Below are 15,891 nucleotides of genomic sequence, written 5' to 3' on the forward strand. Positions count from 1 at the left end.
CAAGTGATCATTTGGGGGGGGGGACAAAGGGAGTACAGCCTGTAGCCCCCACTCTGTTGTTTATGTGGATCAAAGCACCTGGCTGCAATAAGAGAGCAAATGAATTCATATTTACAAGCAGTATTTTAGAAGTAATTTCCTATCATTTGGGTATTATACATCCTTACAGCACAATCCAGCCTGGCACTTTCTGAAGTTCCAACAGCTTCAACAGGAAATTCAGCACACCTGAATTTCTTCCACTAAATTGCTACAGTTTAGTTGGACCATATTCTTAAGTGTTTTGAGCCTTCTGCAAGTAAATCTAAACTTTAATTTTTCAGCCAATGAATATGGTAAATTGTTATAGGTATTAGCAAGATTTTAACTTTTTTCTTTTTGAAAAAAGGCAGCCATCACCACCACTTTGCATCATTCCCTGATTACACACATATATGGACTATGTGCTGACATACAGGTATGAGGTATCTACAGAATACTGATAATAGGTTCTCTGCGCTTCCTATGAATCATTAGTCTCAAAGTCAATCACCTCTTAAAAGAAAAATTAACATATTTGACACAAGTTGTTAATTAAAATGCCAAATATAATAGTTTCTGTTTACATCAGCACCAATTTTCTAGTATTGCAATGGGAACTAGAGTTGCATTTCATTAGCCTGAGAATAAATAGTGTTTAGAGGAGGCAAGCAAGGATTTTTGTTCGGTTTATGAGTCAACAGTAAATAAAATGATTTGCAAATCGGGAAGACCGAGAGTTGATGAAAGCTCTTGAAACCACAACTGAAACCACTGGGAGGTGTTTCTGCTTTGATTTCAACTTTTGTGAATGAGATCTGTCACAAGCACTGGATGTTACTCATCAAGGAAGCTGATGTGCTCTAAATGGGCTGGCTCAAGCAGCATGTATATAAAAAAGAAAGAATACAGTCGGTACTAAAATTCTGGACTCAGTCGCTAATAAGGACAACCTCAGCAGAACGAAGACTTCAAACAAAGGAAAAGCAGTGGTATTAAGGCAGGGAAAGATTGAGACTTTGATACATTCAGCGAGGAGGAAAGCCACCCCGGTGGGTACCACCCCGTCCTCCCCGGAACCCTCCCCTTTCCCCCCGAAAATTTGTTCTGTTTCTCTCTCTGCCCCTTTCTCCTCGGCCAGCTGAAGTCCCGCCTCTTCCTCCACCCCTCGGTGCGCCACCGCCTCGGTCTTTTGGCGGCGGCGATTTAGGCCTGAGTCTCTCAATCTCTTCTGTACAGCCAGTTAGGTTGGAATTTGGAGCTGTGAAATAGGACGTATATGTTTCTGCGTTGAAGTTGCTGTTTGTGAGTGTGGGTCCCACGGTTAGCCAGCCTAAGAGGAGAAAGAAAAGCAGCAATCAGTGAGATGCGAGCAGAGTTCAGTGCCTTGGTTACCACCTGACTGGATTACTGTAAAACTACATAAAGTTATAGATATTGTAGAAATGGAAGCAAACCATTGTTACACACACACAAAACCCCCCTACTAGGCTTGGTAATCAGATGCTAAAAGCAGAATCTGAACTGCCATTGCTGAAGTGCTGCTAGGGAGGTTCATAGACGAAGGTTAGATTACCTGCTCGGTGGAAAGCGAAGAGAGGCAGGCAAATACACCACCACATTTGCAGAAGAAACTTTTGGGATTGATTAATTTCTAAGGTGGTCAAGAAAGAAGCAATAATTGGCCAGTATTCTTACACTTCCTTTCCTTTGTTTTCAGAATCCTTTCATCAGTTCTGCTTAGAAAGTGAGCTCTCAAGAAGTATGCATTTATCATTGTTAGAAAATGCATGATCCATGACTCGAGAGAGGAGAGCCTATAAATCCAACATTCTAGTGCCAGAACGAAACTCTCCACAATGCGGTAACCAAACAAGATATACTACGCACAAATCTTTATTCGTACATGCCTCTCTTCAGAAAACTTTATTCACCGTTGTGATACTCAGCATTGGGGAAATCCTCCACTCACTCCAGTACTTAAGTGGAGAAATTTTGCACATAAAAGTTGCATGGTCTCTTTGTAAAAGGAATTCAATTTTTGCTCAGTTCCAGATGACATCAGTAGCTCTGGTTATTGCCCCCCCCCCCATTTTATCCCCACTTATTTAACTGGGGAATATCTCAACAAAGGGTAGAAATGGGGAGCCCTAACCTAGGTTTCAGCACAACATGGCAACCCATGACAGTCTGCTGATATCAAAGGAAATGCATTTATTCTGATGCAAATGTTTAGGATCAGGGTAGGAGTATAAGGGCTAGTAAGTTCCTCTTGTGGGAGAACATGTTTTCTCAAACCCAATCAACCAAACAGCTGGAATGAACCAGAATACCATCTAGTCACTGCCCTCTGCACCAAGACAGAATACACCGCATCTGAACTCTTCTAAGATCAACCCAACTATACATGAAAACAGTGGACCATTTTGCTGAATATTGTTTTCTCTCTGACCTTAGTCTTGGAAAAAAAATGTTCAAAAAGGAGTTAGAATAAGAATCTGCATAGCAATTATCTTTCCTTCATTAATAACAGAAATTACTTAGCATTTGTGCACTGAAGATCCCAGCACAAATATTCTTCAATTCACATCTTACACTGCAGATAGCAGAACTCAGATTCTTGCATTCTCATTCTCATTTCCTCCCCACCCCCAAGTGCCTTAACTCTGAAATATTTATGTTCCCATCATGTTCTCAGTCCACTTTATTGAAAAAAATAGTCTCTTGCCTATGAAAGCTCATGCCCTAATGAATCAGTTAGTCTAGGAGTATAAGTAGATTTTGTATTTGGCTGCGACAGATTAATGTAACTACTCTCTAAAGAGTTTCTTTCTCCCACTCATGCACACCATTAATCTTTATAAAAGGTCCACCTCTCCTGGAAAAACTTTGAAATAATGATTAAGTATCAGAATCAGACTAACACTAACCTGGTCGGATTGTGCTATCCCGGCCAAAGAGGTGAAGCCGTCGTCTTCCAAGGCAAAAATGTTCAATGATGTGAAATATTTCCACTGGTTTCTCTATATTGCCAATTTCAGGCTCTTCTGTGATAATTAAATCTATGTCGACATTAGCATGGATAAAGTCTCCATCCGTACTACGACGGACTGTTCCTTTAATGCCCATAAGGCAGTGTTCCTAGGTAGAACAAAACCAAAGAGAAAGTTTTTGGAAGTATATCAGACGCACACAAGAAAATGCCAACCCAGCAAATCCGCATGTCACATATATACAACTGCTTATGGGAGACAGAACACAGCATGCCACTTCTTTTGAAGATCCATCTAACTAGCCAGAGACCAAGACAATGAATGGAGAAATTCTACTTTCTCAGCCGCAGATATCTTTTTAAAATTGAGCATCAAAAGCACGAAAATCATTATTCTAAAGAGCGTGACCAAGTCCTCAGAAAGTGTTTGTAAAGTGGAAGTGATTGTTATAAAAGTGTGCAAAGTGCACAACAGAGATATGTTATGAATAGCAAGGTTAAATCTGCCCCACATTATGGAAGATAAAAGATTGAGCAACTGAAGAAGCGTATTTTATAAGCCCTCCTGAAGTGGTTACCAAAGCTGCCATCTTTCCCAGCACCTCTTATCACTAGTCAGTGCTCAGAGGATGGCTTTGCCCTCCACCTAAACTGACCTGCCTCTTCCAGTCCAAACCAAGTGAAGTAGACAGGCACTATACAAAGAGCAGAGATGGCTTGTGTTCTGGGCACTGACTAGTGGCGCAAAGAAGAGCTGCAGGTGACCTGTATGCTCAGCACATATTTGCCTTACGCTGAGTTTTAATGCTGCTCTCAACTGCGATTTAACAGCTGTGTTTTTATTGACCATATAAATTGGTTGTGTTAGTATTATATAAGTCCTGTTGGCTGAAGAGCACAGAAAAAATATCTAAAATAAGGAAGAACTGGCACTGGAAAGGTACAGGACAGGGATGTCAACTTGGATAAAGTATTGGGGTCCAGGTAAACCCTGCCCAGCGCAATCAACCACAAGATGCGGTGCACACACACCATTTCAATGGCAATGACCATCAACTTTGGGGGTCCTAGCGCCCTCAAACTTTTTTGGGGGGGCAAAGGGACCTTGGGCCCTAGGAGTTGGCTCCTATGGTACAGGATGAGAAAGGAGGAGGTAGCTATGGTGATGAGAGCCACAGAGATGGGCAGATGGAGGAAGCAGCAGCAGCTCTCAGCTCAGGCAGAGTGTAGAGCAGGCATAGGCAAACTCAGCCCTCCAGGTGTTTTGGGACTACAACTCCCATCATCCCTGACCACTGGTCCTGTTAGCTAGGGATGATGGGAGTTGTAGTTCCATCTGGAGGGCTGAGTTTGCCTATGCCTGGTGTAGAGGTTGGGGATCTTCTGTATGAATCGGCATCTCTCCCAAGCATGTGTCCAAACAGAGATATTCTCTGGAGTTTGCAGAAGGGGTGGGGGATTTTCCCATGTGTCCACAGTTAAGTATAACATCCCTCTGAAACAAACTGGTTTTGGCTGACCGCCTAATAAGGTGAACTATGTCGGTCCACAGATTCGCTCCTCTTTGATTAACCCCTGTCCTCCTAGTGATAAGGCTGTGGATTTAATCAACAAGGTGCCCATTAATTATGTGCGCTACACAGGTACTTATTTTTATGCAGTGGTATTTGCAATTATAGACAAAAATAATTTCCAAAAAACCCAAAACTAAACAGTGTCAGTTTTATGCAGCTTCTTTCCACAAATTCAAATGCTCAATAGGAGTTAATTGCAGTATGCTATGGAATCAGTACTAATTGACTTAGATAACCCCAAGAACTGCCCTGTGTCAATTAAACGGACGATGATGCTCAATGTCTACTCTATTCTAATGTTAAAGATGAAGGCAAGTAGCTATTCACACAGAGATAGTCTACATAACTGATGTAAGATTACTTGCAGGTTCTGCAGATTAATCTGGTTTTGAAGACCACCACCCAAATGGGCAATTTCCCCCAGATCATAAAATGCTGATTTACTGAAGTCGCCAGATGGTTTTCACAAAATTGCAGACATGAATGAATAATCATTTCCAGATCTCTGGCACAAGCTGTAGGGGTTCACATTTTGAAAAAGGAGAGAAAGAAAAATGACCACTTGGACATGTACTGCAATTCTCAAAACTTTAGTCTCTGGTAAAACAGCACTGAGGTTTAAACAGATGAGGAACTTTTCTAAACTAGTGCTAGTGCTTCTACCTCAGTACTGAAAGCAACAAAGCAATACTCAAGGCACCCAAGGACACTAAAGCTGCTAATCAGGGAGAAAGAACCTATGAACATTGTATAAAAGCAGCATATAAGTAAATGTCCATTGTAGACATGAATCAACTTCTCATACTTTCAACATGTGTATTTCTCATGAGTATTTCAAGACTTGTAAGTGACCACAGAATTTAAGACACACACAGGGATAACAAAAACTGTTTTAAGCTAAATATACAATTAAATATGACAAATTCAAGAAGCTTACTTTGTAAGATGCCATATAAGGTCTATAATAACAACCAGTCACCAGGTATCCTTTAGCAAGTCACCCCACCCTACTCTCCAGCTTGGCTTAATATCTAGCCTGATGAAGAGTTCTGGATAACTTAAAAGCTTGTTCAAAGTGTTGTGCATTTCGTTTAGCCACAAGAAACATATTCCTGACTGTGAACTTCATAGTTTTTCTTAAGGACCAACATGTATGTGGTCCTCCCGCCTCCCTCACCACAGCATATGACATGTAAAGTTAGGCTCCATTCTCCTCTCACCCACTATTTCAGATCGAACTAGACAAGTGAGGAAATGCTGGTAGGATCATTTTTGGAGAAACCTGTGTTATACAATTAAACAAATCTCTTCGCTGCTGCTGTAAATAACCTTAGTCATTCATCACAAAGAAATACAGTTGTTTGAGAAAGTACTACGAATACTTTCAAGCCCTTAATAGATTGCACCCCTATGCAATTGAATGCATTCAATCACTTCTTTTCCTTCAGTCCTTCTCCAAGCCGCTGTATCATCTTTACAGACCGCAAACTCACCACAGTAGTGAGCCCATCTCAATTTACATAAAGTATTGTGTGTATCACTAATGCTCTGCAAATACTGAGTTAGACACAGACCTTAAAATGTGTTTGGTGACAGTTTCCTTGATGCTGCTATCATTAGGGAAACTAACAGAAACAAATGTCATAGAGTAAACTACATACATATGCAACCAATTCCTGATACTGCTTGCTTCAGAAAAAGCAGCAATCTCAAGAAAGGGCAATTTGAGAGAAGATATTGAACCACTCTCCAACTGCTGCCACCCAACATTGCTTTTATCCAGGGAAAGCAGCTATCAGGCTTTTGCTAAGCACATCTTAAATTTCTCCAGGTAATCCTACTGACATTTTTCCAAGGGTGGAAAGTCTTGGAAAACAATTTAACTCTACACTAACTTATTTTTTCCGCTCTATCACTTCTCAATGACATCCTATCAAACACAAAGTAATATCCCAGAAATCTGCTCTAGTAAGAGGCACAGTTGTCTTAAGGAACTGGTGTGGCTCCAGTTCTACAATGCATTTAGCATTGTAGGGTAGTGATAGCAATCCCAAACTGCTCTTGAGAAAACCAAAAGAGAACCCCTTGCTACCAATATATTTTATTTACATTTCAATGTAAGAGTCTTAATAGTTGACAAAATGAAAGTCAATCACACTGCATTCCCATCTATAGCAACAGACTAGCACAAAGAAAACTATACAAGGCATTCTACCCCCTCTTCCATCGTCTCCTGAAGGGTGACAGAAGGGCAAAGTATTTCTAAGACGCCTTATCCTATCTGATCTGCATTTCAATAAGAATGACTGAATAAGAGCATTCAAAAGTTTCCCAAAAAGAACTTCATGAAGCTGTTAGATGAAGACAAGAGAGGATTTCAATATTTACTCAGATGAAGCTAAGAGTCCACAAATGTTAAAAATTGGTCACCCATTTTCTAAAATCATTATCAGATAAACTTACATTTGAAAGCAAAAGAAGTAAGCTGCTCTGTAACTCCTTTCCTAAAATTACAACAGCTACCAACAACAACAGAACATCTGGTGGTTTTTGTGGAACTACTAAATTAAGAGGAGATGAAGAAATTCAGACAAAGACGTACCTTTGTTCTTTGAAAGACAGCCTTAGGGTCCAGAGTCTTGGTCTTTCCAGGATTGTTTTTGTTGGTTTTAATCCAACAGATGTCTTCACATCTTCTATAGCCCCATTTACGCAAACACTGAAACATTTCAACAAAGGGGGAATAAAATTAGACAATCTCTTTGTACAATACACAGAAGTAGAATAAGATATTTCACTTCTGGCATGCCTAAAAGCTTCTTCCTCTCCTGTACATTTTTCAGAATCAGATCAAATTCCAAATGTTAAAGCAAAAGCCACCTTGAAATTTCCACTGTGGTTATTCTAGCAACTCTACTAAATATTTATATATGCAGCACATCATTTCATGTGAAGGAGTGTATGCTTAAACATTTGCTACCATGGTGGAGATGCATTGGCATGACACTAAGCATACATACGGTGCAATCCTATGCATGGTTGCTTGGAAGCAAGTCCCATTGTGCTTAAAAGGGCATACACCCTTGAAAGCCTGTTCATGATTGCAGGCAGATACCTATATTGACAGAGGGAAGTATGGCATGGGAAGATGGCCAAACAAGGTCTCAGATGTAGTGCTGGAAAGCCTTCAGTCAATTGTACTGGGGAATTTCAACATGTATACCAATCTAAGCCAGCTCAGGGCTTCAATGGCTGCCATGACAACTATGAAGCTGTCAATACTTGCATTTGCTTGGCAGTTGATGCCATAGCTGGGATAGAACCCCTAATAGCAGTTTGAAAGAATATCTGGCCAGATGTTGTGGCCCAAGGATGAGAACAAGGCACTTTAGGGGTGTGGCCAGCCACATCTCTTGACCCTTGCCATTCTTGGCTGACAACAGCTCGCTAAAAAGGGCTGACTAAATGGAACCAGCAGGTGATGATATCCAACTCTTCTCTCTATATACTATCTGAATCAGGAAAGGCTGTGCAGGTGCTGAACCACTGATAGACACAGTAATGGGCTGGGTGTAAGGGCCAAATACATCCATAATACACCTACTTCCTAATTCCTGGATGTGTGAACCACCCACCAAACTGAAGTTGTCGGTGGGTGGTTCACACGTCCAGGAATTAGGAAGACGGTCTATTATGGATGTATTTGCTGAAGAAGCAGTTATGTAGCTGGGCAGGTACTGCTTCATCCAGTTCTGTCACTTGAGGTCCAGATGACTACAATGGCTAGTCGTGTCCATTTCCAGTTATAAATGATTTGCCACCTGTGGTCTTTCCTTGACTGAGACAGCCTGCCACAGTTCTCCATGCCCTGGTAAGTTCCCGGTTAGTCTACTGTAATGCACTCTAGCCTCAAGGATGATTCAGAAGCTGCAGCTGATGCAGAATGTCCCTGCAAGAGTCATTATACAATACTGACACTTTGAGAACCATTATGCAATACTGATTCTTCGGGTGTACCAACCTGATGGCGTACCAACCATCAATTTGCTATAAAAAAACCCCTATTCAACACATTACTTTAATGTGCAAAGCCTTAAATAACCCGGGACCCAAACTTGGAGAAGAGCATCTCCCTACATCTGCTGGCCTAGGTTTTGACCTCTTCAGGAAAGTCCCTTCTCATAGTGAAGCTTGTTGTGCAGTGACACAAAACACAGCATTCTCTGTGGTGGCACCCTGCCTGCGCAGCTCATTTCCACTGGATATATGCTTCTCTCCATTCCAGGGTCAGAACGAGATGCATTTTTTTGCCTTGGCTTTTGGGGTAGGAGTGTAAAGTTGAGTGATCTGTATTTTTATGTCTGGTGCTGATCTGCTAGCCTGATTGTATATTTGAATGCTGTTGGTTTTAATGTTGTTTTAGAAATGTTACTGAGTATGGAATAGAATTTTGTTTGTTTTTGCATACTGCCCTGTGATTCTAAGAAATGAATGGCTGCCTGAAACTGCAATAAATGAAAACAATAGCAAGAGACTGTTTTAAAGACCATGCATAAAATTGAACATGCTAGGTCCCTGTTAGCAAAGGTAGGCAGTGGAGTGGAAAAACATTATTGATTTAATGAGAAGAATATTTAGGATACGAGTGCCTCCATGGCTCTTTCAATCAAAAGCACAGCAAACTGCCAGAAGAAGGCACCCTAGTGCTGAATAACTTAAGAGATACCAAAGCTACAAAGAGAAATATGATCTCTTGAAACAGTGCATGGTATTTTTCATGGGTGCCCAGCTGGAAAAGAAGGATTAACATTTGATTGATTTCATATCTGCCTCCCCCCATTAGATAGAAAAATAGTAAGAATTATTCTGCATTTAAAATGACAAGAAACAGACACAAAGTAATACTATAAGGTCTGAGAAAGTATGTGGCCCAGTATACTGGAGCAGGATCTTACCATTCTGCCAAGATCAAGGCCCTCCCCAGAACCACACCAAAGAAAGACAAAAGAACGCGGGGAAGCTAGCTCCTCTATATCTAGCTTCATAATCTAAAAAAGACAGAACAAATAACATTTTAAGCAAATAGAGCAATACACACAACAGGCTCATGGATAGCTAAAAATATAACAAGCATTTATCCTGTAAAGGTTTTTCAAAAAGCAAACTCACTTCATCCCAATTCCAGCACTTCTCATTAGCTGTAATGCCAGTCTCCCTATAGTATTCTTCCAATGGCGGCTCCAAAAGAATCACATCAAACTTGAACTTGAGTTCACGCATATCAAAAGCCTCCAAGTCAGCTTGTAAATACCTATATACACAGACAAAATACAAGGTTGCTTGGATGAATTAGTGCAGTATTTTCCAGTTAAGTTGAAAATCTTTTAGCAGCTACTGACAATGATACATATCTCACACAATGTTCATGGAATGAACAAAATATGTACAGATGAATGGCATTTCAGAGTAAATATCTATTATTTACATACATGAAAAGTAGCACGCACTCTCTGAGAACCCAATTCCTACGGTGAAGCTGCACAAATTATAACATTCTTGGTTTGAGTGAATCACTTCAAATTTGGAAAACTACAAACAATTGTTGACCACCAGACACCTCATTACATAGAAACTGATGGCTGAAATCAGATCTGGCCACCATTATTCTATTAAATTTTACAAATGTTGCTACAAAATTGCACTCCTGGGTAGATGAAAAATTAGTCTCAGAGCACTGTGATTGTTTTTAAATAAGCACAACTTTAATTCTATTTAACAGACTGATGTCCAACTTTACTCTAAAATTCTCTTCAAAGAATTTTCTAGGGTCTCTTCTTGGACAGTTATTGACCTACAAGCAAGGTAGCTTTTGAAAAAAGCACTGTCAGCAATCATAAAAATGATTATTACTACAGCTGGTTTATACGGTGTAACAGCCTCGTCTTTGACACAATTTTACTAACCAGTTTCAAACCACATTTGGTTCATAGAGACTGGTTAGTAAAATTGTATCAAAGAGGAGACTGCTACACCGTATAAATCCCCTTTCGACGCAGGAAGCCCACTACTACAGCATCCCTGATAGGTGACCTTCCAGCTTGCTCAAAAACCTGTAATGAAGCAGTACTTGCTTCAAGAGGCAGTGTATTCCACTGCATAAATTTCTTCCTAGCAGGTTAGTCTTTTTCATGTAATTTGAACCTGTTGGTTCAAGTCTTACTCCCTGAAGTAACAGATAACAAATGCTTACAGGAAGCCCAAAAGCAGGATCCAAGTGCAACACAACTTTCCTAGCAACTGGTATTCAGAGGCACACTGCTATCATGACTAGCAACCTCTGAGAGCTTTATCCACCATACATTTGTCTAATCCTCTTTTCATGTCATTCTAGATCAGGGTGGGGGGACCTTTGGCTCTGCAGATGCTGCTGAACTACAACTCCCATCAGCCCTAGTAATCTTTGAAGTTCATCTTGCTTATTTCATAAATAGAACATGCAAATCTTAAACAGGTGCTGAAAGGGGTTTAGTTAGCAGTATAACAATAATCAATGTTAAGCCAGTCTGAAGAACAGAATCCAGCTCATTTAGTGTACTTACATAGGGGGAGTGTTCGATTTAGATATTAGCTCATCCTTCAGTCTGATAAGCTCTCGAAGCTTTGGATATTCTTCAAACCTGTCTGCTAAGCCTAAGAGAAAAACATGCCATTTTTATGCTACAGAATTACGTTTTCATAAACAGGTGAAGAAGTTTAATTTGACACAGACTCTTTGGCACAAACCCTTTCATTGAACTTGAGCTAGATGCTACAACTTAGTCAAGCATAGAACCACTTTGTGTTACAACCCAAATTTCTACCTGACCTTGCCAAACGCCAGTAATTTCAGTGCACCATTGCATGTAATATTTGAACAGATTACAAATGCCATCTTTTGGGGCAGAATACCCTGCACTAATTCAGCCTAGAACAGGAGAGGAACACACACACTGCTCTGTAAATGCAAAATCAGCTACTTTCACCAACAATCATGTCAACCCTGCCAGTATCCAGTAGCTGTGGAGATGACACTGAGATTTCCCCATGTCAGCCGGACACAGGAGAATCCAACCCATTTACACTAACAGGGATATACTATGTCCTCCTACTCCCATCCCCCAGGCAACCTGCCAGAAATGTCATTTATTTATATATGAAGTGACAATCCACACTTTCATAATACAGCAGAATACAACATACAAGAATAAAATCAACTAAAATATCCACACACAAAACATAATTAAAAACATCAATAAATGCTGATCGGTCAAATGATGTGACATGTGAACCAGGCTAAGAAGTGTCTAAAGTCTTTTTACAGATGTCTGGTTGAAGCCTCTTATTTTTATTTTTAGGCATGGCTACCTGAAATCTAATTTTTGATTTCTGTGTATTACATACTTAGAGGAATTCTAACTTTTAAAACGTATTTAAAAAATTATTTCTGCAAAAGAAATGCCATTGCATTTGGAAGATAGATCACAAATATTTGAGATAGGATTCTTCAGCCAAGACAGGAAAAAGCAGCGATTCCTACCCTCTTCTCCACCCCTGCCCTCTGTACCATAAGTAAACTGTTATACAGCTAAACACCATTCAATAAAGCCTTCCACATAGACCACTAATTTTGCTGACACTACTCTCAAAGGCAGATCTGGAAACATCTGATATCCTGTTTTCTCAGGATAATAGTGAATAATAACTCCTACAACTCTTGCATGCAGAAAACATATGGCAAACATGAAAAACCACTTCATAAATTCATTCATGTTATTCTGACATACCCACATCTCTGATGAAGTTCTGAGGCCTATGTCCAGTATCCACAAAGTGTTGGCAATAATCGTTATGAGGATTTAAGCTCTGGGTCCCCTATAGGAAGAAAAACACCCAAGAACATAGATTAGCAAAATGATGCACATCAGAGATACACTGGTTTTATCATGCTGTTTGCACACGAAGGAACCCAACACTATGCACAGGGTTTGGCTCAATTATCTTGATATCACTTGCAGACAAGTGATCCATTATCTCCCTGCTCGCTATTATCCTAACATGCTTCAATTCTAATGCACAGCGCATCCTGCTCATCCCTTTTTAATGACATGAGGCATATAGCAAATAGAACAGTATAACCACCATTTTAGGCAACCAACTTTGCCACCTTTCAACCTTGTCATCATTGTGCATAACAGAAGCTTCAATGTTGTGGAATGCTGCAGCTTTAGTGTTTAACGCTGGTGAAAAGTATATCTAGGAGTATGCTTTTGTTAATTCAGTATTATTTATTTATTGAATTTATATACCGCCCTATACCCGCAGGTATAACAATCCTAAATTAAAGTCCTAAATTTGTATTTCCAGTTATTTCAGGTGCAATAATGATGTAAGATAGGAGAACAATGGCAACACTGCGGTATATGAATTGGTTACCTTAAGAAAAGTACTGGAATCTTTGTAAATTTCCTCTTCATAAGGCAGGTTCTCTTCATCTTGTTGCAATTCTACTTCATCCTTTGGAAGAAAGCACATTTTATATGAATGTAGAGACAGGATGTTTCTCTTCTCATTATCCTTCCACTTCTGGATGAAAGAAGACTATGAACATTAGCTTCCTGCAACAGCAGATCATGAGTGGTTCCAATGACAGATGTTTTTGGGGGGCAGGGAGGAGAATAAAATCTAATGGTGCCAGAAAGGCCTCTCTCTGTCATTACTGAACCAATTACACCTTACAAATTACATTACAAACTAAACAATCTCCTATATTACACTATTATTTCACTAAAGAGGAAAGATAAGCTTTTTGATGTTGACTGGCTATATGTATATAATCATATAGTAGTATGCTGTTTAAGGCACCAAAATGGTTTCTCCATTGAGACAGCTATCAAACTATTTGTGCACCAGTATTAAAACAGGAAGGGACGCAGGTGGCGCTGTGGGTAAAAGCCTCAGCGCCTAGGGCTTGCCGATCGAAAGGTCGGCGGTTCGAATCCCTGCGGCGGGGTGCGCTCCCGTTGTTCGGTCCCAGCGCCTGCCAACCTAGCAGTTCGAAAGCACTCCCGGGTGCAAGTAGATAAATAGGGACCGCTTACTAGCGGGAAGGTAAACGGCGTTTCCGTGTGCGGCTCTGGCTCGCCAGAGCAGCGATGTCACGCTGGCCACGTGACCCGGAAGTGTCTGCGGACAGCGCTGGCCCCCGGCCTCTTGAGTGAGATGGGCGCACAACCCTAGAGTCTGTCAAGACTGGCCCGTACGGGTAGGGGTACCTTTACCTTTATTAAAACAGGAACAGATCCAAAGACAATTCTTCAAGTCTTAAAAACCACTACATGATAAATTGTGGCCTTAATTATTAAAATACGTAACGTCAAGGTGCTTTGAAAAAGCAAACCTTATTATATTAATGTCTTGCACAGTAATGTTTCAGACCTCTGCATTTCATATAACTCCATTAGAAAGAATGACAGACATATGCTGCTATTATAAGAAGAGGGATTACTGCGACACACTTTAACCTTATATTCTTCTATTTCTTCTTCATCAGCTTCTCCCTCATCTGGATATCTGCGTTTGGCATTTGGTGCAGATGTATCATAAGCGGCCCTGCAAATGTGGAAGAAAACAGTCTAGAACACATCTAATTAACATGATTTGAACAGCAGTTTCACTTATTTCTGGTTCTTATCTCATTGGATATGGCACCATCTTTACTTCTATGGCAAATCAGGACTCTCCCAATTTAAAGCTTACTGGAGAAACAGTGGCATGGATTCGAAGATTAATTCACTTAAGGAAGTCCATGAAATAAACGTTCCCCAACCTCCACTCTGCAGACCAGGAAAAGCCTCTCTAGAAGTGGGGAAGGCTCCTGAATAAGCTTATTTTCATATTATGTTGGACATCAGAAGTGCAAAGAAACTCCTGCTTGACATAAAGTCATACCCCAGATAAACTGTAAATTCAGGCACTATTAGAGAGCTTACTAGAGACAATATATGCATTTACAAATAAGACCACAGTGATTAATACACTACTATTTGCCAAACTCTTTTGTCCTTTACAATGAAATGTGTTTCCAGCTTTTTGCTGACAAACTGAGCAGTCTGCATTAGTCAAGATCAAAAAGAACTCAAGCTCCTTAGTGACACAGCAGTTGACACAATCTCCCTTCTCCCTCTGAACTGCTTACGGTATGAGAAATGCAACCAACCTCTTTTAGTACAAACCTGCATGCTTCCCTCGTTTCAGCGATTTCCCTCTGCTCATCCTTGCTATTCAATACTGCACCAATGCTATCAGCACTTTCAGCCCCAAGCTGGAAGAAAAGCAAAAAACAAAGAACACCATAAACAGCACACTTAGTACCCAACGAAAAAGCCAGAGATGAAAGGTTTGCTATAAACATAACACATTTTCACCATTTCCAGTGGCTTTTTTTAAATAATTAAACCCCACTGAATTCGCCTCTGAATAAGTTGTGCTAAGTATGTAATGGGGCCAAGGGCACCTGAGTAAGCTTTATACCTGAGTAGGGTTTTTAACCTGCGTCTCCCATAAAGTCTTGCCTTCCCCAGCCTGGCTGCAGCCCCAAACACCTGGAGAGCTGAGGGGGGCGCTGTCTTCCAACACAGGCTCTCTCTCTCTTTTATTTTGTTTAATAATTTTTTATTAAATTTTCTTATACAAATTAATCAACACAACCATATTCTCAAATTTCCAATTTTTGAACTTCCACCAGCTCCTCCATCAATCATCCATATTTTCTATTTGTTACGCATTTTCAATATATTATATTGCCAGTTAATAATATCCTTTCATCTCTCTTTCTTTTAACAATACACCTTTGACATCACAAAGCCTCTTTAAAACCGACTAGCGTTGTCTTTTCATCACATATATTTTCCAGATAATTCGTAAACTTTTCCCAGTCCTCGATGAATTTGTGATCTTTTTGGTATCTAATTTTCCCAGTCATTTTATCCAATTCTGCATAATCCATAAGTTTCATTCTCCACTCTTCCAGAGTCGGTAGTTCCTCTTGTTTCCAACACAGGCTCTCTCAATGTACAGTGGTACCTCGGGTTAAGTACTTAATTCGTTCCAGAGGTCCATTCTTAACCTGAAACTGTTCTTAACCTAAACAGCTTACCTTTAGCTAATGGGGCCACCTGCTGCCGCCGCACCACCGGAGCACGATTTCTGTTCTCATCCTGAAGCAAAGTTAATAACCCAAGGTACTATTTTCCCGATAGTGATGTATGG

At 40.3% G+C, this 15,891-nt stretch overlaps 1 protein-coding gene across 5 annotated transcripts in view; it reads right to left on the reverse strand.

Moving 5' to 3' along the window:
• Positions 1 to 15,891, reverse strand: part of METTL14 (methyltransferase 14, N6-adenosine-methyltransferase subunit) — a 16,892-nt gene continuing 1,001 nt past the window's right edge. Inside the window, exons 2-11 of one of the 5 annotated variants that reach the window (XM_053403555.1) lie at positions 14,856 to 14,944; positions 14,145 to 14,232; positions 13,057 to 13,137; positions 12,408 to 12,495; positions 11,184 to 11,274; positions 9,754 to 9,895; positions 9,540 to 9,632; positions 7,187 to 7,303; positions 2,949 to 3,159; positions 1 to 1,351 (exon numbers count right to left, since the gene is read on the reverse strand). In XM_053403555.1, coding sequence (XP_053259530.1) covers positions 1,047 to 1,351; positions 2,949 to 3,159; positions 7,187 to 7,303; positions 9,540 to 9,632; positions 9,754 to 9,895; positions 11,184 to 11,274; positions 12,408 to 12,495; positions 13,057 to 13,137; positions 14,145 to 14,232; positions 14,856 to 14,944 — 1,305 coding nt within the window. In that variant the 3' untranslated portion in view covers positions 1 to 1,046. Of the gene's footprint in view, positions 1,352 to 2,948; positions 3,160 to 7,186; positions 7,304 to 9,539; positions 9,633 to 9,753; positions 9,896 to 11,183; positions 11,275 to 12,407; positions 12,496 to 13,056; positions 13,138 to 14,138; positions 14,256 to 14,839; positions 14,945 to 15,891 lie in introns of those variants that run through there. The other 4 variants (XM_053403554.1, XM_053403553.1, XM_053403552.1 and 1 more) reach the window with 4 other exon arrangements.

This window comes from Podarcis raffonei, chromosome 9, assembly GCF_027172205.1.
Source record: "Podarcis raffonei isolate rPodRaf1 chromosome 9, rPodRaf1.pri, whole genome shotgun sequence".
NCBI lineage: Eukaryota > Metazoa > Chordata > Lepidosauria > Squamata > Lacertidae > Podarcis > Podarcis raffonei.